Below are 23022 nucleotides of genomic sequence, written 5' to 3' on the forward strand. Positions count from 1 at the left end.
TGTTAGTTACAATTTTTTTTTTTAGGTCAGCCTCTTCCCTCAGACGTTTTTCCAGAGCCAGCAGGGAGGTAAGATCTTTCAGCGGCAGTAAGTCTCTGTCGATGGGATCCTGCCCATGAGCAGGTTCGCCCATTTTCTGCATGTTCATCAGAATGACTTTGAGTTGATCCATCATCATTTCCTGATTTGTAAGAATTCTATGCAGAAGAGCTAAAAATAAAGACAAACATGTGATTTATGTAATTTTAACAGATAATAATTTTTATTTACCTGTGAAAACAAATCTAGAAAGAGACATGAGTATTTATTTAATAAATCACTTACGAGCAAGACCACTTAAAGTAACTGTTCCTGACTGTTGTGCTTCAGAACTTCCCATAGACCGACTGGGTTCGGGGCTTTTTCAGCACGCTGGGGCTCAGGACTTGTCACAGAGTGTCTGGGCTCAGGACTTGTCATATGCTTTGGGGTTTCAAGCTTTTGAACCCTTCTCTTTATTGCAGACTCAATTGCAAAGTTTGGTCCTGTTATCTTTGGGGCTGGAGGCAACGGTCCTGTTTGTTTAACCAAATCTTCGTCGTCACTCTCAAAGCGAATGTTTGGTCTTGTCGGGGCACAGAAAATAAAATCAAAATTTATTTTAATCAATTTCACAGATCAGTCTCAGTCTAGTCTGGTAGTGTCTCAAATTTCTGCTGTTCCTGTTCCTCCCTGCCTGCCCTGTTTCTCGCTTCTGTCACCACTATCTCCTAGTTGCCCAACTGTTTCCCTTAAGAATCGTCAATGCTTTGTGTTCCTGCCCTTATCTGGCCAGCTGTACCCTTTTTTTAGATTTAAGCTTGTATTTAAGGCCAATGTCCACGGTTTCCCTAAGCATATATTACAAGCATATTACCCCCCAACCAGTCTAAACATTTGCAGAAATGTTAATGCACTAACAAATCTAAGATCAGATTCAATCTCTTTTAGTAGTGACACAATGTCATCATGGTCAGAGTTTGAGGCCGAACATGTAATAATTTTTTTTTTTTTTTTTTTTACTAATAATGCGATTTCATATACTAGTTTTTTAAGCTCTTTATTTTCTGTATTATTCAACAAAGACAAACAATAAATCATTGTATAATATGGCTGGGAACTGGGAATCTTTAGTCACCTCATGATCATGATTGAGTCACCTCAAAAAAATGTTTGTGATGGAATTACATACTGTATGTATTTATAAGAACTTTTTTTTAAATAATTACACTTTAAAAAATAAGTTTTACACTTTAAATTACACTTTTAAATTGTAGCTTATATAAACGAATATAGCTTCAAAACATAAACATAAAAGCAAGTAAATATTAAAGAGGAACAAAAACATATTACAAGCAATAAACATAATTTTTTATGCCTACAGCAATAGTAGTAGAATGGCACTTTAATACTTACAGCCTTTTTCGCCTTTTCTTTGGAATGTCATCCACATCTTCTTCCTCTGCTGTCTGAAGGTCAGTTTGTGTTTCTGCTTGAGGAAGTTTTAGACGAGCAGCTTTGTAGGTTGCTGTAAAGAAATATCATTAGATTTTTTTTCAAACTAGTGAAGCCTATTGGTAAATAATAATATGTGATGTGCATACCAGCTTTATATAAAATTCGAACACAATATGCGTCCCACGTGTGTCCAGGTTGCTCCTCATTTCGTATGGCCTTTACTAATTCATCACGTCTGTATTGAGCTGGCCATTGACATATTTCCTTTTCAACCCAAAGTGCTGGTACCACTTCAACTTCTTGGGTTTCTAGAAACTCTACAATGTAAAACATGACCTAGAACAGAAAGAGGCACAAAGTAACTAACATTAAGAGTATGCACTTGTAACTTTTGCACTTTTTTAATTTAAACAAATGAACATAATTAGAAGTCATTTTTTATGATAAATCATAATAAGGGCTTTAAAAGGTGAATGATGGTTTAAGTGCACATAAAATGTCCTTATTAACACATGTTTCAGAACCAAGTTATTAGAAGTATAAATATGGTATACACACCTACTGAGATAACCCAAGGCAGGCTGGACTCTGTCACTGCCGTCTAATTGTGATGCCAATCTGCACATAAATTAATTCAATTTGAAAAAGATTGGACTATCTAAAATTCAGATTTAAAGACTACCAAAACACCACGCAATGAATGACATTTAGGATGGGTCTGCATGAAGAAGTGGAATGACAACAAATCCAACCTCCAAAGGCAACCGGACGCACTTCTGCATTTTGGTATCTAATGTTAAGCACATCAGCTTTGGTGACAGATCTGACACAAAACAAATTCCCAAATCTGTGGACTCAATGGGATAATCAAAGAACTTTGCAATGTGTCTATATTCTTTGCAGACAATATATTCCTCACCTTCAAAGACAATTATATTCTGAACCAATAGTATCTTATTGTTCATCTTTATACATCTGTCCCTCTCTGATGTGTTGATGACAAACTCATCTATCGACAGTTCCTTAAATTGGGAGACCGCTCCTGTGAATCCTTCTGGAACAGGTCCATCTGAGTGCCGCATTTTCATTTTTTTGTGAGCTTTCCGGGTTTCCTCATCATTTAAACTTGTTGAATCAAGTTCTGAAATTCTGCGTATAACTTGCTGCAGTGGTGAGCTAGGTTTTCTAACCATTCCTTTACATTTTTTTAAGTAGTTTTCAAAAGGAAACCCTGATATTAAATCTAAGTGGCCATGCACCTTCACATCATCACTGAGATGAGTCAGACCATGTATGTTGCACACTAAAAAACAATGACCATAGAGTTCCCCAAAATGCTTAACAAATGATCTAAGTAGTGTGTTTGCAAAGTCATTTAACAGCAAACAATATGTTGGACTTGCCAATATATATATGCCCACAGACAACAACATAAAATTTTGGTAAACCTCAGTAGTCAGCACATCCCTCAAAACTACTGGACCAGTGTAAAGTAAGAACTGCCTAAGTTCTGTTGCTTTCCATCGTAACCTTTCATCAAGTGCCCTTGGTCTTCTAGCAAATTCAGAGGGTATGTAACTCTTGAGAGCAAGCAGTTTGCCAGAAATGATAGACACTTGCCTGGATGAAATACGGTAACTCAACTTGCCGCGGGTTCCCATCCACAAATCAAGCAGACGACGCACCACACCTAAGCACACTAAATGCATATAGTCATGTGGAAATCCACTAACCATGGCAACAGATGTTTCACAAAATGAGGAATGTTGTACATGGTGGTCTTCATCCTCTGCATTTGAAAAAGAAACATCGGTTCTTACCCTAGAATTAAGTTCTGGGAATGTCATGCGATTATTAATGTAAATGCCAGACTGTACACATTTATCACAGCCACTGTATCCATTGTGTGACTTAATACCCTTAATAAAAGGCCTCGCAGGAGCATCACAGATTACCGAGCACACAGTCAAGAAGAAGGTCTTTCCATTAATAACAAAACCAGTGCTCAAGGATTTCAACTCACAGACCAGGGGTCTCATTTATAAAACTGTGCGTAGGAACCTTACTAAAAGTGTACGTGCGCCCGAAAGCCAAAAATGGCGTACGCAAAAAATATTCGGATTTATAAAACCGTTCGTACGCCAGAACCTGCGCAGAATTCACTTTATAAATCCCAGTCAGCGGAAGATTGTGCGCACATGCGTCTCCACCCCGAAATAACCATATATGGAGCTTACAACGCCTAGTTTTACTATGCAGATCCTCATCTGCATATCATTTGCATATGATTATTCATCCACGTGATAACGTTTAACGGTACAAGACACATTACATTAATAAAAATCAAGTAGTTGCCTATCCTTGCCTTGTTTTTGAATACATAAATCAAATAGTGTAAAATACATTTTAGAGAAAGTTTTTCTCAATCTTTTCCACTGGCCGAATTGTATTTTTAATTGATACTTTTAGTGGAAACAGATAGGCCTTGGGCATTATTTGCACAAAACTATTTTCTCAGACAATCTGGTATTATCATGATAAGCAGTTATCTCTGTGGTTAAAACATTAAAACAAAGCATGCCAGAGGAAAAGTGTTCAAAAACAACGCATTAACAACAAATATTTCTATTGACTGAATTTGAATATAAAAATGTTGTAACTTCTCAGTAATGATTTCATGTTTAAGTGCTTAGCTCCATTAGTTTAAATCATTATTTTATTTATTTAAACTGTTATTTGCGTCAGTTTCACTAAACGGCCAATGCGCTCGCTGGCGCGGACATTTAAGAAGGGATGGATATTTGCTTCAAGTGGCAGGCTTGGTGAGTGAAATTATATTTGTATTATCTTTCTGTATATGTTAAATTTTCTTTAGATTTTCTGTCTAAAAGTGACCAAAAAGACACTTAACTCCAGCTCACCATCGGTGTCGCCAATTCCCTTTGTCTCCAGAATGTGCGTACGCACGGCTCAAAGTTTGCTTAAAGGTGCGCACATTCTCCCGTCAAGTTTGTTTTTTAAAGATCACAACCTTTGCGTGGGAACTGGCGTACGTACGTTTCCAGCCCCGTTTTGTGCGTACGCACGCTTTATAAATGAGACCCCTGATCCTTCAGATATTCTGACAATGACAGAGGCTTCGAGTTCCCACAGTAAAGAGCAATCAGCATAGGTTTCCTACTGTAAGCCTGGAGCATTCCTAAAATTGGCCAGAACTGTACACCTGAACTTTTAAAAATTGGAAGACCATCCATGTTTAATTGTAATTTGAAGCTGTGATGATTCCGGACAACTGATGTAAGCTTCTGAAATATGTGGCTGAACATGTTCTGTATACCCAAGTAATGGAATGATCCACTCGCCAAGGAAACAACACTATGTTGAGTCTGTGTTTTGAGTAATGTTCTTGCATCTTTTGGCAAAGATGGGTGATAGACTTTCAGTATCGACAAAAGGGCAGACAAAGCAATCAATGAAATGCGAAAATATGTTGCCCAGTCTCTCAAACATCCCGCTAAATCTTTAGTAATATAAAGACTATCCTCGTCACTTTCTGATCCACAGATTGGTGGCAAAACAAAGCTTGAAGTAACTACTTCATTTTCAACACTATGCTCTTCATTAGTACAATCCATACTATCCTCATCATTCAAAGATTTCATAAACTGGGTGACTCTTTTAACAGCCCTTTTCCTTAAATTGCTGCGAGTGATATTCCACTTTTCTCTCTCCATGACACATAGTGCAGGGCCATATGTAGCAAAATAAAGTGTTTGGAACATTTCATATAGATTTTTGCAAATGATGTTTTTTGACTTCTTCAGACCCTATAGTTTGCAAAACTACCTGTTTCCGATTTTTTCCCGGGCTGCACAGGCCCAAAATCCAAGATGGCGGACATATCACCAAAAATTGCAAATAATCGTCTTTTTAAACATTTCAAATGGATATATGTTAGGTATATCATTATATACATACATTTTCTAATTAATTGATTGACTTGGGTAATAAATATGACCATAGGTAACATGAATTATCATGATTATCAACCAATGATGGGTGTAACCACCATTATGCTATTTATTGGCATACCCAGAAAAATGCATTGACTGATTAAAAGTTTCCTTCATATAACCTAATAATCATTTTAATTAAAATAATGTTCTGCGCTCACCACAATAATTCTGTTAACAATCAGATGACATGGAAAATTATTGGGGAGAATGGATTACATGAAGCCAATGGGAAAGATAGCCAGCCCTTGTTACTAGGAAACGATAAACAAAATGAAACTTTTCAGCTTTTGCAGGAAGAGGGAAATTATTTTTCCAGCCTGGGCAACTGGTGTTTTTTTTACTTGCTATGACCCCACTGAATACAAAACAACCTGTTTCCAATTTTTTTCTTCATTTTTAGTGCCAAAATTCAAGATGGCAGACAATATATGCAGAAAAATCGCATAAAATAAAATATATAATTTTTTCACTTCTATAAAGGCTTTAAAATGGTAAACTTTTTGATGAATGTATTCCTAATAAGGCAGACAAGTGAGATACAGACTATTTTCAAAATATTTATTGGATCATTTGCCAAAAAATTGGGTGAAAAAAATAGAAAAATTGGAAAAAATGGAAGAAAAAAAATCTGCATTTTGTTTCATTATTGAAGAGTTCAACAAAACAGTCAGCCATTGTCACTCAAGTATTTATCCTCATCACTCTCACTGTCACTGTCTGACTTTTCAATATTGGTGCATGTCTCCTCAGAGCCCTCACACCTGCAAAGTTGCGTGCATGGTAAGTTGTTGCTCTTGCAAGAACACCTTTAGTCCAGACGTTTTAAGCCAAAATGGGGGTCAACTGTGAACAAACTGCAACAGAAGCAAACTCAACTGATTTTGTATCCTCAATATGTCCTGAGTAAGGAAAAAAAAAGCCCCGAAGAATCCCATTAGGGGAAAGTTTTGAAAAAGACCCAAATATAGCCTATTCATACGCCTATTCATTATTTTTCTCACATGAATAGGGTAAAAAATGTAACCTTTAGATATCACCATGAAAATTACTGAGTTGATTACTTATATCAAGACAAACAAAAAATGTATTACAAGTTTTTTTTTAAATTGTTTGTTAACATGGACAAACGGTGCATAATCTAATAACAGATGTGCTAATTTGCATAAATACCACAACAGGTCTAAACATTGGGTATAGCCAGAGGAACATGTCTTGTTGAATCTTGTTGACACATAACAGTAAAATACTTAATGTTGTAAGGTTAAGGTCTGAATGGAACCCATTTAGGCTACCCATGAGCATTAATACATAGAGGCAGGAAGAAGTACTTTAAAACAGCCTTTATTAATTATTATTGCAGAGATGGGATTTGGGGCTGGGTCTGTAGGACTGTTACTGGGGGATGAGTCTGAGGGAAGAACAGGAGACAAGGGTGAGTAGAATGCAGAAGACAAAAAGGTAGGTAAAATAAAAAGTGTCTGGATAAAAAGATCTAATTGTGTACAAAATTCACCACTAGAGAATCTCATCTTCATTCTCGTCACAGGCCATCTGCATTGAGTTTGTGCAGCTCACTCCCCTATGTATTAATGCTCATGGGTAGCCTAAATGGGTTCCATTCAGACCTTAACCTTACAACATTAAGTATTTTACTGTTATGTGTCAACAAGATTCAACAAGACATGTTCCCCTGGCTATACCCAATGTTTAGACCTGTTGTGGTATTTATGCAAATTAGCACATCTGTTATTAGATTATGCACCGTTTGTCCATGTTAACAAACAATTTAAAAAAAAACTTGTAATACATTTTTTGTTTGTCTTGATATAAGTAATCAACTCAGTAATTTTCATGGTGATATCTAAAGGTTACATTTTTTACCCTATTCATGTGAGAAAAATAATGAATAGGCGTATGAATAGGCTATATTTGGGTCTTTTTCAAAACTTTCCCCTAATGGGATTCTTCGGGGCTTTTTTTTTCCTTACTCAGGACATATTGAGGATACAAAATCAGTTGAGTTTGCTTCTGTTGCAGTTTGTTCACAGTTGACCCCCATTTTGGCTTAAAACGTCTGGACTAAAGGTGTTCTTGCAAGAGCAACAACTTACCATGCACGCAACTTTGCAGGTGTGAGGGCTCTGAGGAGACATGCACCAATATTGAAAAGTCAGACAGTGACAGGGAGAGTGATGAGGATAAATACTTGAGTGACAATGGCTGACTGTTTTGTTGAACTCTTCAATAATGAAACAAAATGCAGATGGTTTTTTTTTTTTCAAATTTTTTTTTTTTTCAATTTTTTTTTGGTAAATGATCCAATAACTATTTTTAAAATAGTCTGTGTCTCACTTGTCTGCCTTATTAGGAATACATTCATCAAAAAGTTTACCATTTTAAAGCTTTCATAGAAGTGAAAAGATTATATATTTTATTTTATGTGATTTTTCTGCATATATTGTCTGCCATCTTGAATTTTGGCACTAAAAATGAAGAAAAAAATTGGAAACAGGTTGTTTTGTATTCAGTGGGGTCATAGCAAGTAAAAAAACACCAGTTGCAAAAATCTATATGAACCGTTCCTAAAATAACACAATTCCCCACACTAACAGTAATTACACCTACAATTACATGAAGTACAGTCAATAACCAGGTGCGCTGAAAAACAAAAACAAAAAAAAAGAAGCTTTTTCATTGATACTTTTTTATTTTGTACCACATGAAATGTATCAGCAGCTTACCTTAATGGTGACAGTGAACTCCAAACTGTAGGCTATTTTATTCCCACCAGCAGTTTTCTGTAGCAAATCACATTGACATGTTATTAAGGTGAACATCCTGACTCAAAACATTAAATGAAAAAAAAAATAAAAAAAACAAAGCAGGCAAACTATTTTTAAAATTACTAGGGTATACTAAAAATGTGAAATACATAGAGTAATAATACCTGAACCAACTTGCTCAATAATATCTATTAGGCTATTGTTACTTTGTAATCATCTCATAAAAGCTTTTATTGTAAGAAAAAGCATGTAGTAATTTGTGCATTATTGCTAGTTAACGAAAAATGCTGTCACAAAGTAATAAAACTAGTGCAGTTACTGCAGTATTACTGTATGCCCAATGTATAAACATGAATGAAAAATTACACTATAGGCTATTATATATACATTTTTCATTGTTGTGCCAAAATAAGACAAGAGTTAAATACTTTCACCGTGCAGAACTGACTGAAGGTTGGCAAGATCTATCGTTCAATCGATACTTGTTCATTTCGCATTCGACAACCATAATAGATCTAGCTTAGTTTTAAACTGCCAAAATAATGTTACTTCGAAATTAGAAGTTATTCCATTAACTCACACAACATGGATATAACGAAGCAATCGCTAAGAAAATATAAATGTATCGATTATATCTTACCTTGATTGTTTGCAGTATTCGTCCTCCCTCCAACTGACAATCCTTTGACCTTTTGGTTTCGAGCGCCTTTTTCGCGCTTTACGGCTACGTTTAAATTTAAAGGGCCGAATCAGTTTGATTTTTTTTTTTTTTAAGACAACTTGCAGTAAATATTTTGTTATAAACAAAATAGAGATCTTATCTCTAATAAAGAAGTAAGCTGAAGCAAAAAAAGGGACAATTTTGTCATGAATGCAGGGGGCTGAAAATTTTAATTATCAAAATAATATTTTCTCACAAGAGCTTCTGCTGCTTTGTCGTTCATTTAATCGTATTTCATCAATTATAATGTCAATTAAAATGATATATTTTTTATCTTTAAGAAAGATTATTTATAGCCTAAAAATGACAGTTGCCCACAAATTGGGCACCAGGTCAGGAAGCAGACAGACTGGCTAAACCAACCGTCTGCTAGCGGCCTCGCGTCACCCAGGTCAGATAAATCCCATCACATAGAGCCTCTTTCACCTAGCTATCATCATATAGAGACTGTGTCTGTTCCCCGATTTGGGAAATCCAAAAAAATTTTAAACCTATCTAAGGTTAAAAATTTAATTGATGTTCAACAAATAAAAAACAGCTATAATACAGATGAGCAAATGCTAAAGCTTGGGTTGCTGAATATTCGATCGCTTACTTCAAAAGCACTCGTTGTTAACGATATGATTTCAGATAATAACCTAGATGTGCTGTGTTTGACAGAAACCTGGCTAAAACCAAACGATTACATTACTTTAAATGAGTCCACCCCGCAAGATTACTGTTATAAACATGAGCCTCGTCTTAAACGCAAAGGGGGTGGTGTTGCTGTAATTTATAGTAATAGTTTCAAAACCAATAAGAAATCAAGTTTCGAATATAATTCTTTTGAAGTGTTAGTGCTTAATGTAAAAATATATAGTATAAATGATAAATCACATTTGAGATTTGTGCTGGCTACTGTATACAGGCCACCAGGGCACCATACAGACTTTATCAAAGAATTTGCGGACTTTCTATCAGAATTAATATTGACTGCAGATAAAGTACTAATTGTTGGTGATTTTAATATACACATCGATAATGAAAAAGATGCATTGGGTTTGGCGTTTAAAGACATTGTAAACTCAATTGGAGTTAGACAACACGTGTCAGGACCTACTCATCGTCGTAATCATACTCTAGATCTAATATTATCACATGGAATAGATGTTGATGCCGTTGAAATTCTGCAGCAGAGCGATGACATCTCAGGTCATTATCTAGTCTCGTGTAAATTACATTTAGCCAAGGCTGCAAAGCCGACTCCGTGTTTCAAATATGTGAGACCTATCACTTCTGCCACTAAAGATTGCTTTATTAATAATCTTCCTGATCAGTTTCATCATCTCAGCATCCCAGATAGCTTAGAAAAACTTGATATTGCAACAGAAACTTTTAACTCTCTCTTTTCCAGCACTTTAGACACAGTTGCTCCTTTGCGCTTAAAGAAGATTAAAGAAAATAATCCAACGCCGTGGTACAATGAGCACACTCGGGCCCTTAAGAGAGCAGCCAGAAAAATGGAGCGCAACTGGAAGAAAACAAAACTAGCGGTATTTCGCATTTCATGGAAAGAGAGCTCGATTGCTTACAGAGAGGCTTTAAAAGCTGCTAGATCTGCTTATCTTTCAAACCTATTAGAAGAAAATAAACATAATCCTAGGTATTTATTTGAAACAGTGGCTAAACTAACGAAAAAGAAAGCTTCAAACACAGAAGGTTCCAAGCAGCACAGCAGTAATGACTTTATGAACTTCTTCACTTATAAGATTGATAATATCAGGGATAAAATTATAACTATGCAACCGTCTACTACAGTATCGCATCAGGCAGTGCATTGTAGTCTCCCTGAGGAAAAATTTGATTCATTCGTTGCTATAGGAGAGGAAGAATTTACTAAACTCGTTAAATCATCTAAATCGACAACATGTATGTTAGACCCTATACCGACTAAGCTACTGAAAGAGATGCTTCCAGAGGTCATAGATCCTCTTCTTAATATCATTACTTCGTCTTTGTCTCTAGGATACGTACCAAAAAACTTTAAGCTGGCTATGATTAAACCGCTTGTTAAAAAAACACAACTTGATCCTACAGAATTAGTCAATTACAGGCCGATCTCGAATCTACCTTTTCTGTCAAAGATATTAGAAAAGGCAGTATCTTCACAACTATGTTCCTTTCTAGAAAGAAATGATATCTGCGAGGATTTTCAGTCCGGATTTAGACCATACCATAGTACTGAGACTGCTCTCGTTAGAGTAACAAATGATTTGCTCTTATCATCCGATCGTGGTTGTATCTCTCTATTAGTGTTACTCGATCTTAGTGCTGCGTTTGACACCATTGACCACAACATTCTTTTAAATAGACTAGAAAACTATGTTGGCATTAGTGGAATTGCACTAGCATGGTTTAAATCATACTTATCTGACCGTTATCAGTTTGTAGCAGTAAATGAAGAGATGTCTTATCAATCACAAGTTCAGTATGGCGTACCACAGGGCTCAGTACTAGGACCGCTGCTGTTCACTCTGTACATGCTGCCCTTAGGAGATATCATTAGGAAACATGGAATTAGCTTTCACTGTTATGCCGATGATACTCAGCTCTATATTTCTTCAAAACCTAACGAAACTTACCAATTCACTAAATTAACAGAATGCATAGCAGATATAAAAAATTGGATGACTCGTAATTTCCTACTTCTAAATTCTGAAAAAACAGAGATTCTAATTATTGGACAAAAAACTTCCTCACGTAATAACCTAGAATACTGTCTAACACTTGATGGCTGCTCTGTTAAGTTTTCGTCGTCGGTTAGGAACCTGGGTGTGCTCTTTGATACTAATCTTTCATTTGAAAGTCACGTGTCTAGTATCTGTAAAACCGCATTTTTCCATCTTAAAAAAATATCTAAATTACGTCATATGCTCTCATTGACAAATGCGGAACAATTAGTCCATGCGTTCATGACCTCAAGGCTAGATTATTGTAATGCTCTACTGGGTGGTTGCCCTGCACGCTTAATAAACAAACTACAGCTGGTTCAAAACGCAGCAGCTCGAGTTCTTACCAGAACCAGGAAGTATGACCATATTAGCCCGGTTCTGTCAAAACTGCACTGGCTCCCTATTAAACATCGCATCAATTTTAAAATATTGCTGATTACTTACAAAGCACTAAATGGTTTAGCTCCGCAGTACTTGAGCGAGCTCTTAACGCATTATACTCCTTCACGTCTATTGCGATCTCAAAATTCCGGCCAGTTGATAATACCTAGAATATCAAAATCGACTGCTGGCGGTAGATCCTTTTCCTATTTAGCACCAAAACTTTGGAACAGCCTTCCTACCATTGTCCGGGAAGCAGACACACTCTGTCAGTTCAAATCTAGATTAAAGACACATCTCTTTGACATAGCGTTCACATAATACATTATAGACTTCTATAATTCAATATTAGGCTGCATAGATTAGGTCAGCTGGAACCGGGAACACTTCCCATAAATCCTGATGTACTTGTTACATCATGAGAAGAATGGCATCTACGCTAATTTTAGTGTCTTTGTTTATCCCAAGGTTTTCCCGCAGCCTGCCGGATCCAGGCCGTTTCCAGATCTGATGAAGGACCTTCGCCTGGACCCGGTGTCAACGCAGTGCTGAAGTGCCAACTAGTCTCTCCCTATGGAGGATCCCTTTCCCACTCTACAGATAACGCGTCGTCGGGAAAACTCAATTTGCGTATCTACCCCGAATTGATAAAATAAAATAAAATTCTGAATCAAAACTATAAGGAAACACCAGTAATTTGTTTAGGCTTGGTTTGCAGGGAATTCCAAACCTGCACACATATATTCAAACGCACATAACTATAGAACCCGTTCTTAATGCGCATGTGAACGCCATCAGCGTTTCTCACAGGTTCGCGTTTAAAGTCTGTGTAGAGAGAATGGTGTCGTCTTGGCGGCCCTAATTTAAAAACAAATGATCGTTGCGACGGAAGCGAATCAATCAAAACTAACTTTAGCTGGAAAATAACTTTATTAAAGAACCGCTATAAAGCCAAAACAATCTTACGTTAAATTATACATTTATCTCTGTAAAGCTGCTTTGAGACAATCTACATTGTTAAAAGCGCTATATAAATGAAAATGACTTGACTTGACTTGACCAAGGTGCTGTACATTATTGCACATAACATTGGAATTAACACCATTTACAACATAAAATACAAGACAAACACACAGAACATACCAGACACCACACAAATCAGCTACAATCAACATACCAGACACCACACAAATCAGCTACAATTAACATACCAGACACCACACAAATCAGCTACAATTATAAGACAAAGAAAAATGATAGGTTTTGAGTTTAGCTTTAAACTCATGTAGTGTAGTGGCAGTTCTAATAAAAACAGGTTGGCTGTTCCAAAGTTTTGGTGCAGCAATGGGAAAAGCTCGATCTCCTCTTCTTTTTAATCTGACCCACGGAATATTTAACAGTCTCTGGTTGGATGACCTAAGAGACCTTCCAGGATTGTGTATGGAAAGTAAATCAGAAACGTATACAGGAGCCAAACCATTCAAGGATATAAAAACCAGCATCAAAACTTTAAAATCAATTCTGTAACGGATTGGGAGCCAATGCATAGATTTAAGAACAGGGGTAATGTGCTCTCGTTTGCGCACACCAGTAAGGAGCCTAGCATCTGCATTCTGCACCATTTGCAGACGATTAAGAGTTGCTTGATTAGTGCCCAAATACAGGGAATTACAATAGTCAAGCCTTGTCGAAATAAAAGCATGAATCACCCTTTCAAAGCCCTTAAAAGAAAGAAATGATTTAACTTTGGCTAGGTTAGACTAGATTTAGACTACCGTACTAATCTGTTTGTCAAATTTGAGAACACTATCGAAAACCACGCCCAGATTCTTCACTAATGGTTTCACACATGGCGATAAGGAGCCAAAATTTGAGCAAAGGGAGCTAGCAGCTTCTGATGGTTCAAAAACTATGATCTCAGTTTTGCCTTCATTAAGGTGAAGAAAATTTAGGGACATCCAGGCCTTTACCTCTGCTAGACAAGCCAGCAGAGTATCTAAACCCATGTTATTTGATCCCAGGGGCAAATAGACTTGGGTATCGTCAGCATAACTATGAAAGGAGATGCCATGTTTCCTAAAAATCGACCCCAGGGGAAGCATATACAAGGAGAATAAAATCGGAGCAAGGATAGAACCTTGAGGGACCCCACACGTAAGAGGCGCTGCATTTGAAGTAAACTCATCAATATTAACAGAGAACCTTCTGTTATTCAAATAGGATTGAAACTATTTAAGGGCATTTCCCCGAATGCCCACCTAGTGCTCTAAACGTGAAATTAGAACAGAGTGGTCAATAGTGTCAAACGCCGCACTCAAATCTAACAGCACCAACACTGCAGACTTGCCAGAATCAAGGGTCAGTAAAATATCATTTAAAACTTTAACCAATGCTGTTTCTGTAGAATGTTTTTTTCTTAAAACCTGATTGAAACACCTCAAAAATATTGTTTTTATTCAGAAAGCTCTGTAGTTGATGAAACACTATTTTCTCTAGGATCTTAGATATAAAAGAAAGATTTGAGACTGGCCTAAAATTTGTCAGAACTGTCGGATCTATATTTGGCTTTTTGAGAAGTGGATGTACGATAGCATGCTTCATGTCATCTGGTATCGTTGCTGTTACAAGGCAGCTGTTCATGATCTTTTGGACAATAGGCCCAATCACCTCAAAAATTTGTTTAAAAAACCATGGGGAAAAAACGTCATGGGGAGATCCTGAAGGATTGAGCTTGCCTACAATATCTTGTAAAGCAGGCAAAGTTACAGGCTCAAAATGACTCAGGAGACCAGTGCAAACTGGCAGGACAGAAGACTCAAGAGGTACAGTGGAGATATTTGGCCTAATATTACTTATCTTATCCACAAATGTTTTTAGAAATGTGTCAACGAGTGCCTTCAGTACGGCACTTGGCCTGCGGCCTCGTGCCTATGGCCGAATAGGCATAAGCATGGAGCAATATCGCAAGGCTGCGAGTGTGATATTGCTTTAAAAAAAAAAAAGCTGTAACTGGTTGCTAGGGTGTGGCTATGGAGATTTTAGGCCATTACTTATTGGCTGCTTGATCATATAAATCCTCTGAGGGAGAGAGAGGGAGAGACGCAGGGGTGACAGGCCCTTTGGAGTCTGTGTGTGTGAAAACGGCAGTTGGGATTAACATTTTTTAGAATTCCCCAATGTTAAGTCAATGGGACTTTGGCCGTTTTTTCGTCCGCTGTGTGAACATTGTACACCCGATCGCTTAGAAAAGTCATAGCACACCTCTCCTCAATGAGCCGGTCGATTTGACACCTCACTCAGGGGTCTGTAACAAACGGTGCGGGGCGAGTTACGCGCAACCCTAGTTTTCGAGGAAAACAGAACTGTGCAATTGCAAATGTGAATAAAAAATGGTGGCCATCTTGAAAATGGTTGCAATCCTGAATTTTTGAGTGGCACATACCTTTTTCCAAAAGAGTGTTCCTTGAAGAGTATGCCTAATTTTATGCTTGAATCACCATTTGAACAATTGAAATAATTCATATTCGACAGGAATGGTGGCCATCTTTAAAAATGGCGACCATCTTGAATTTTTGAGGGACAAGCATATTTTCCATTAACATGTCCTTTAGAGAGTATTTGTATCTAATTTAATGCTTGGATCACTGTTTGAATAATTGATATAATAAGCATTGAATAGCAATGGCGGCCATAACTGAGCCATATATTTCCCAAACCTGGCCCAGATGTGTTATAAGATAACTGGGCCACGTTTGCAACATTATATGTGGGCCACTTTTGGCTCACATCCAGATGAGCCAGTGGTCACTGAGCCATATATTTGCCCAAACTGGCCCAGATATGTTTTAAGATAACTGGGCCTCATTTGCAGCATTATATGTGGGCCACTTTTGGTTCACACCCAGATGAGCCAGAGTTCAGTGAGCCATTTCATTGCCAAAACTGGCCCAGATGTGTTTTAAGATAACTGGGCTACATTTGCAACATTATATGTGGGCCACTTTTGGCTCACATCCAGATGAGCCAGTGGTCACTGAGCCATATATTTGCTAAACCTGGCCCAGATGTGTTATAATGTTGCAAATGTGGCCCTGTTATCTTATATGTGGGCCACTTTTGGCTCACATCGAGGTGAGCCAGTGCCACTGTGCCATATCTTTGCCAAAACTGGCCCAGATATGTTTAAGATAACTGGATTTTACTTTTGCATTTTACTGCATTTTCACATTTAGCTCCAAAACTCTGGAATAGCCTTCCTGATACTGTTCGTTGCTCAGACTCGCTCTCCCAGTTTAAAACTAGATTAAAGACGCATCTCTTTAGCCAGGCATTCATATAATATTTTTAATCTTACAGTTCAAATTACAATCCGGCCTCTAGTTAATAAACGCCAGAGGAGAACTGGCCCCCGACTGAGCCTGGGTTCTCCCAAGGTTTTTTTTTCTCCATTGGGTCACCTGATGGAGTTTTAGGACACCATTAGGTCACTTGATGGAGTTTTTCAGTTCCTTGCCACTGTTGCCTTTGGCTTGCTCTGTTGGGGATATTTTGGGGATATTTAATTTGATTTTATCAATCAATAAATTCCACTAGAAACAAACCTTGTTGTATTATTTTAATTTAATACTGTGAAGCTGCTTTGATACAATCTGTATTGTGAAAAGCGCTATACAAATATACTTGACTTGACTTGACTTGACTTATTACTCGCACCCATAAACGATTTGGGAGTTGAGTGCGCCTGTCTCAATTCTAGATCTACATTAACAATAGATTTCTTTCTCATATAAATGAAAGTGCATCCAGTCATGCAAATCGCAGCATTCTAATAAAAAAAGTATCCCTTATAAAACAGTAGATCTTGTAAGCCATTTTTAATACTTCAGAACATAGAAACACTTTCCCCCAGAAATTAGTAACAGATAGTACAGTTTACATATACTTACAGTGTAGAAAACTTGTTTGGAAAAGGCTGTTTAATATTTAATAAAGTAGACTAATAGTTAATGAAGTAGCTGATTATGCATTCATGTAATGACCTGAATCATCAGAGTCATTTGAAGATATTTCTTCAGTTATGCTGGACATATCTGCAAATAATTATTTGCATGTTAAAGTATTCTTGCCATGTCATATATACATACATATATATATATATATATTAATTACAATACTTACTACTATTTTGCACCATTTGTATGGCATCCGACTCGCTTGGAGATGATGAAGATGATGAAGATGATGATGCATGAATACTCTGTAATACAGATATTTAAGATATCAGCCGTAAACTGAGTACATCTATCATTAGGAAGAACTCATGCATTAGATGCATTTAGTTGGCATTTACCCTGGTAAGGTTAGAGCTTCCTGCCAGTGCCTCATGGCTCTGTAACAATAAGTGACAAAATGAGTTAAAGCACTGCAGTAGAACTGAATGTCTCTAATATCATTTCAACAATGATAAACACAGTTTGACACAATGGTTTGTCAAATTGCAAAGTGATACAAATCAATTCATACCTTGCTGTTTAAAAGCGTCCCAAACACCAGAATAAAGATTCCCTTCAGAAGTGTTACAAAAATATGTAGGAAATGTTGTAAGCAAATAACACTAGATGCAATACTGTTTAATGTTATATTCAACATTATACAACAACATTGGAAAATAACTTATTGAATCTTTGTGAGGCTTTAAAATTGATTTTTGTAATTACAGAATATCATAATTGTTGCATTATTTTTTACAATTATAGCTTTAAAGTTAGCATTTAAAAAAGCAAAATTTAACCTATAAAGTCAAAACAGATAGACAGAAAGTGGTACCTGCAGTGAATTGAGGAGTGCAAACACCACATGAATGCCTAAGTCACGGGACAACATGGTTCCAATTCCAAATCCCCATGTTAGACCAAAGATAGGAGTCAATATGGCCACACATCGGGCAATGACCACCAGGGCATGATTCTCATCCGATTGAGTTGTGTGACGAAATCTATCCAGAACCACAATCAAAACCACAAGGTTTATGGCTACAATAGTGAGAGCTGGAATCACAAATGCCAGCAGTGCCCTAGATTCATCCCAGTTCAGCCAGCATGCTAATTGTTTCGTGATATATTTCTGAGGTCCAGCTGTCGATGCAACAGTAATGACCGCTATGAGCAAAGGCGCACCATAACCGACTGTGAAGGCAATGGCCATCACTTTGGGCTTAAACCTTTGGGGCTTGACGAGCAGCAGCGCTGAAATTAACATCCAGAAGAAAAGAGCCAGGTAAAAAAAGTGCATGAAGAAAACCGCTGGACTGCAGCGACCCACTGATGTTGGTTGCTCTTGTTCTGCGACTGTGGCTCCAATGATAAAACAGATGTTTGCTATCAGGAGGGACACGGCAATGTTGACTATGAACACACGTCGCATGTTGTGTGTGTCAACATTTCTTGTTGTCCTTGACTTCCACAGGATAATCTCAATAATGAGGCACAAAATCAAGCTGGCCATTGAAATAGCTACGCCAATGTAAGTTATATAAGCCAAAACATTGCTTTTAATAGAAAACGGAGACATCAGGATTGAAAAAGATGTTGTGTGGTTGCATTTACATGTGATCTTGCCAGTTTCGTTCACTGGGGGCTTTACTTCACATCCAGTGGAATCCCATGCGTCAAGACTGAAGTTCCAAAAGACACACTGAGGATTTCCCAAAGATGAATTCGTAATGCCAAAAGTAAAATAAATGTTGTTAACTGTCTGGTTAACCTTAATAACTACCACATCTCCATTGATGAGGGAAACTGATTTCCTGCTGTCATTATTACTAATATTACGAGTAGGTAGGATGTTGTCAAGATTTGCAAAGACGATAATGGTTAAGGAGGTTGGTTTAAAAACCTGTGGTATCAGAATCTCAGTAGTTGTGTTTGACAGTTTTGAAGTACCACTATATGATGTAGTTACTACTGTTCTGTTCAACTCAAGGGATGATGTGCTATTAATCGTAAAACTATCATCTGTGAGACGTGTAGTTATATTCTCAACAGCGCCCAGAAGTGCAATGCTGCTGTTTCCTGATGTGCTGTTATTATTCAATGTATTCCATGAATTAATGGTATCATTTGATACAAGGATGTCCACTGTTTGTAGAAAACCCTGCAAAAAGAAATTAATGTTTAGTAGAAACAATTATATTTGATCAGATTGGACAATAAAGATTGTTCAAAGCCAGAATTTAATAGACATTTTCTAATGCATAAATATAAAAACGCAATTTGCACAAAAAACTTGAATATACATACCTCCATCACATTCTTATTGATTGTAATTTTTTGTGAGATATAAGCAATTTGTACAAGTATCTGAACAATTGTTTGGACAGTCATAGGAGACTGTGTTATCTCCTGATTATTCTGCACTGTAGCATTACTAAGCTGAGCCACAAACTCTGGTATCTGCTCCACAATCAAGACCTAAATTACAAATAAAAAACAAGAATTCTTTGAAAAAATATATCTTAAATGGATCATATCATTCTTTCTCTCTTTCTTTCTACTAATAAATAAACAATAGTTCCCTTTCAGTCGTTTCAAAGTTACGCAGCGCAGGTATAAATACGGAAGTGGATGCATCGCATATTTGCTGTTTGCTTCGGAGCCTGATAGCTTTGGTGACCTGAGGATCACAGTGAGGGCTGCCCCGCCGAGTAGCCAATCTCCATGGGCTCCTTGCTTCTCTAGCACACTGCAAGCTGTGGAGCTTCCAATGGAGTGTGCTGATCCTTCTCATGGGGTGCCAGTTGTTTCCTTTAGGGCTCTGCTGGATGAGCGGATGTCAATCGCGGCATTGGAGGGTGAGCTTGAGTCGTCCGGGGATGAAGATTTGGCTGCATTGCCCTCTTCGGGGACCGCAGCATTGTCTGAGTCAGACCCAGAGCTGACGGCTTTGCTTTCCAAGGGCCGCCGAGAGAGTCTGGCTCAAGTGGAGGCCTACACCATGTCTCAAACCCTCGAGGCTGGACAATTGGTTTCTCGTGCTGGTTCTCAGCGCCCCATCCCAGAGCCTTTCTTTCAAGGAAGTGCATGCCAGCAGCCATATCACCCTGTAGCCCAAGACTGGTTGCCCACTGAAGCTAAGCAGGGCTGAGCCTGGTCAGTACCTGGATGGGAGACCTCCTGAGAAAACCAGGTTGCTGCTGGAGGAGGTGTTAGTGAGGCCAGCAGGGGGTGCTCACCCTGTGGTCTGTGTGGGTCCTAATGCCCCAGTGTAGTGACGGGGAAAACTATACTGCCAAAAGAGCACCGTCCTTCGGATGAGACGTTAAACCGAGGTCCTGACTCTCTGTGGTCATTAAAATCCCAGGATGTCTTTCGAAAGAGTAGGGGTGTAACCCCGGCATCCTGGCCAAATTTGCCCAGTGGCCTCTGTCCATCATGGCCTCCTAATCCTCCCCATATATATACTGATTGGCTTCATCACTGTCTCCTCTCCACCAGTAAGCTGGTGTGTGGTGGGCGTTCTGGCGCAATATGGCTGCCGTCGCATCATCCAGGTGGATGCTGCACATTGGTGGTGGTTGAGGAGATTCCCCCCTTCTATGTAAAGCGCTTTGAGTGTCGAGAAAAGCGCTATATAAATGTAATGAATTATTATTATTATTATTAGGTCACTAGATCATGGACGGCACCTTTTTCTGTCCGAAACTGGTCTAGTACCTCCTCTACCTTCACTACCCTCGATGGTGGGGTGGCTAAGGGGTACGTGGAGATCCCCCTGGTGGAGCGGTTGGTTGTGATGCAGTTGTGTCCAAAGACTGCTACCTCCTGGAGATGTAATATGCCTCTCCCCTCCAAGGCCTGTACGTTTTCATCCTTTTTGGCCAGAAAGGCATACAGAGCCTGTGGAGAAGATGCCTCTGCCCTGCATGCTATGGTGCTAAAGGAATTGCGTGAGGGTAGTTATGGGGTTAAGCAGGAACTGTGCACAGTGACGGGTCTCGCCTTAAGAGCGACAAATGTCACTGCGCTTCTGGGGTCGGGTGATGTCCACCATAGTGGTCCAGTAACGCCATCTCTGGTTGAACCTAGCGGATGTGTGAGCCCGACAAGTTTCAGTTCCTCAACGCCCCTACCTGCCAGGCTGGCCTTTTTGGCGACGCTGTCGAGAACTCCACCCAGCAGTTTTCGGTCTCTGGGAGCCAGGCCAGCGACTTCCTAGCTCATCTCACTAGCTCATCCATACCGTTAGACTCAGCCTACGTTTTGCGTTTGAAGGACGGGCATATCAGTACAAGGTCCTACCCTTCTGGCCGACCTGTTGTATGGGGTTAGGATTGTTCCACAAATAAATGTTAAGAGTTTCACATTTTTTTTTTATAAAATTCACAAATAAATCAAAAGAGATTTGCAAATTAAAAAAAAATATATTTACAAATGTATTTTATGTCCCAAACACAACTCTGCCTGGCATTTATTTGTGAATCAGAGATATTTGATATTTGAGATCTATTCCAAGACTAAACATGCACCATTGTCATACCCATTACCATGTCAATCACTTTGAGAGTTGTCATGACAGAATTGGATTCAACCTCGTGATAAATACGCAAGTTTGTGTAATAGGTCAAATTACTGTCACACAACAGCCAACAGCTTTTCCTACTTCCCACAGTCAAGGAGTTTTAATGACGCATATCAGCTCCGTGGATATAACAAGCATTATAAATAGTATTTTAAACATTAAATACCTGCATAACGATTAACTTTGTTTGTAGAGAAGATATAGGTGGGTTCTATTAACCCTCTGGGGTCTAAGGTGTTTTTGGGATCCTTTGTGCTTTTTCAGTTGCTTATAAAAATATGAATGGCAAAGGTGTAATTACACTCTATTGAGCACAAACAGGGCTACCATAATATGTGAGCAACATGTATGTACATGTTTGTCTTTTTGAGAGAATAATGTTTATTCATGGTTATTGAAAAAACAAAAAATGAAAGTTTCTGAAATAAGGCCACAAAACACATACTAAAAATGTGTCCACAAGACTTCTGAATAATGCATTTTGTCGCCTAGAGTTTTTTTTCTTCAAAATGATCTGAAAATCATCCTGCCTAATCATTCACATAACACAATACATTGATTAAAATTTTGTAAGACACTTTTTGTTTGGAAAGGCAATATGCGCAGGCGCGTGAACGATCCGTGAATATTGAGTGGTTCACAATTGAGGAGACAATGGGCCGCATAATGGGGCTGCATACATAATGAGCTTTCATTCCGGTGTGTGACTGAGCCACAAGAAAGAATGCAAGGACAATATATATATATACACAAAATTGGTTCACAGTTGGAAACACGGTTGTTGTTGTTGTTTTTTTCACAAATTGTGCTTGCAAATTGTATAATATCCAAGGTAAACATTTCTAGTAATTGTGCAGTTAATTCTTATACTGTATTTTCAGAAAGTTTTGGAATATATTCTCAAATGTGTCACTAATAAAACACAATAAAAATAATTTTAAGAGAAGGCTTTTATTGGCCTTTTAAGATTTTGTTGACAACTATCCTTGTATTTATATTTTTTTGCTATTTTATTAAAAAGGTTATACAATTACAGCAACAATTAAAATTTTAACAATATTTCCAGTGTAATCTTTCTTTGTAAAAACTAAAGTATACATTTTATCATATGTATTTCAAAGTAAAGTATTCATTAGTTTGAATATAGCCTACATTGGAACAAACACTATAATAGCATCTTAGTTGATGACTTTATTTTTGACAAAACATAATATATATATTTAACATATGAGCAGAAATTGGCAACATTATAACTTATTTGATGTGGCAGTATTTTACAGTAAAAACTTTATAATCTATGCGATTTTTGTAGTCGATTTTTACTCATCTCAGTATAGCAGTAGAGTTTGGTAAAAGCT

General features: G+C 37.8%; 1 protein-coding gene across 1 annotated transcript; it reads right to left on the reverse strand.

The window, feature by feature from the left end:
• Positions 1-6843: 6843 nt before the first annotated feature.
• On the reverse strand, positions 6844-18511 carry LOC308706127 (adhesion G protein-coupled receptor F4-like; the record flags this gene model as incomplete). The annotated part of the gene is made up of 6 exons (XM_081391506.1): positions 6844-6900; positions 8234-8290; positions 17280-17345; positions 17439-17477; positions 17612-17653; positions 17915-18511. The coding sequence occupies 6 exons, from the start codon at positions 18509-18511 to the stop codon at positions 6844-6846; spliced, it is 858 nt and encodes a 285-aa protein (XP_081247632.1).
• Positions 18512-23022: the final 4511 nt, after the last annotated feature.

This window comes from Scardinius erythrophthalmus (genome assembly GCF_964197995.2).
Source record: "Scardinius erythrophthalmus genome assembly, chromosome: 17".
NCBI classification, from domain to species: domain Eukaryota; kingdom Metazoa; phylum Chordata; class Actinopteri; order Cypriniformes; family Leuciscidae; genus Scardinius; species Scardinius erythrophthalmus.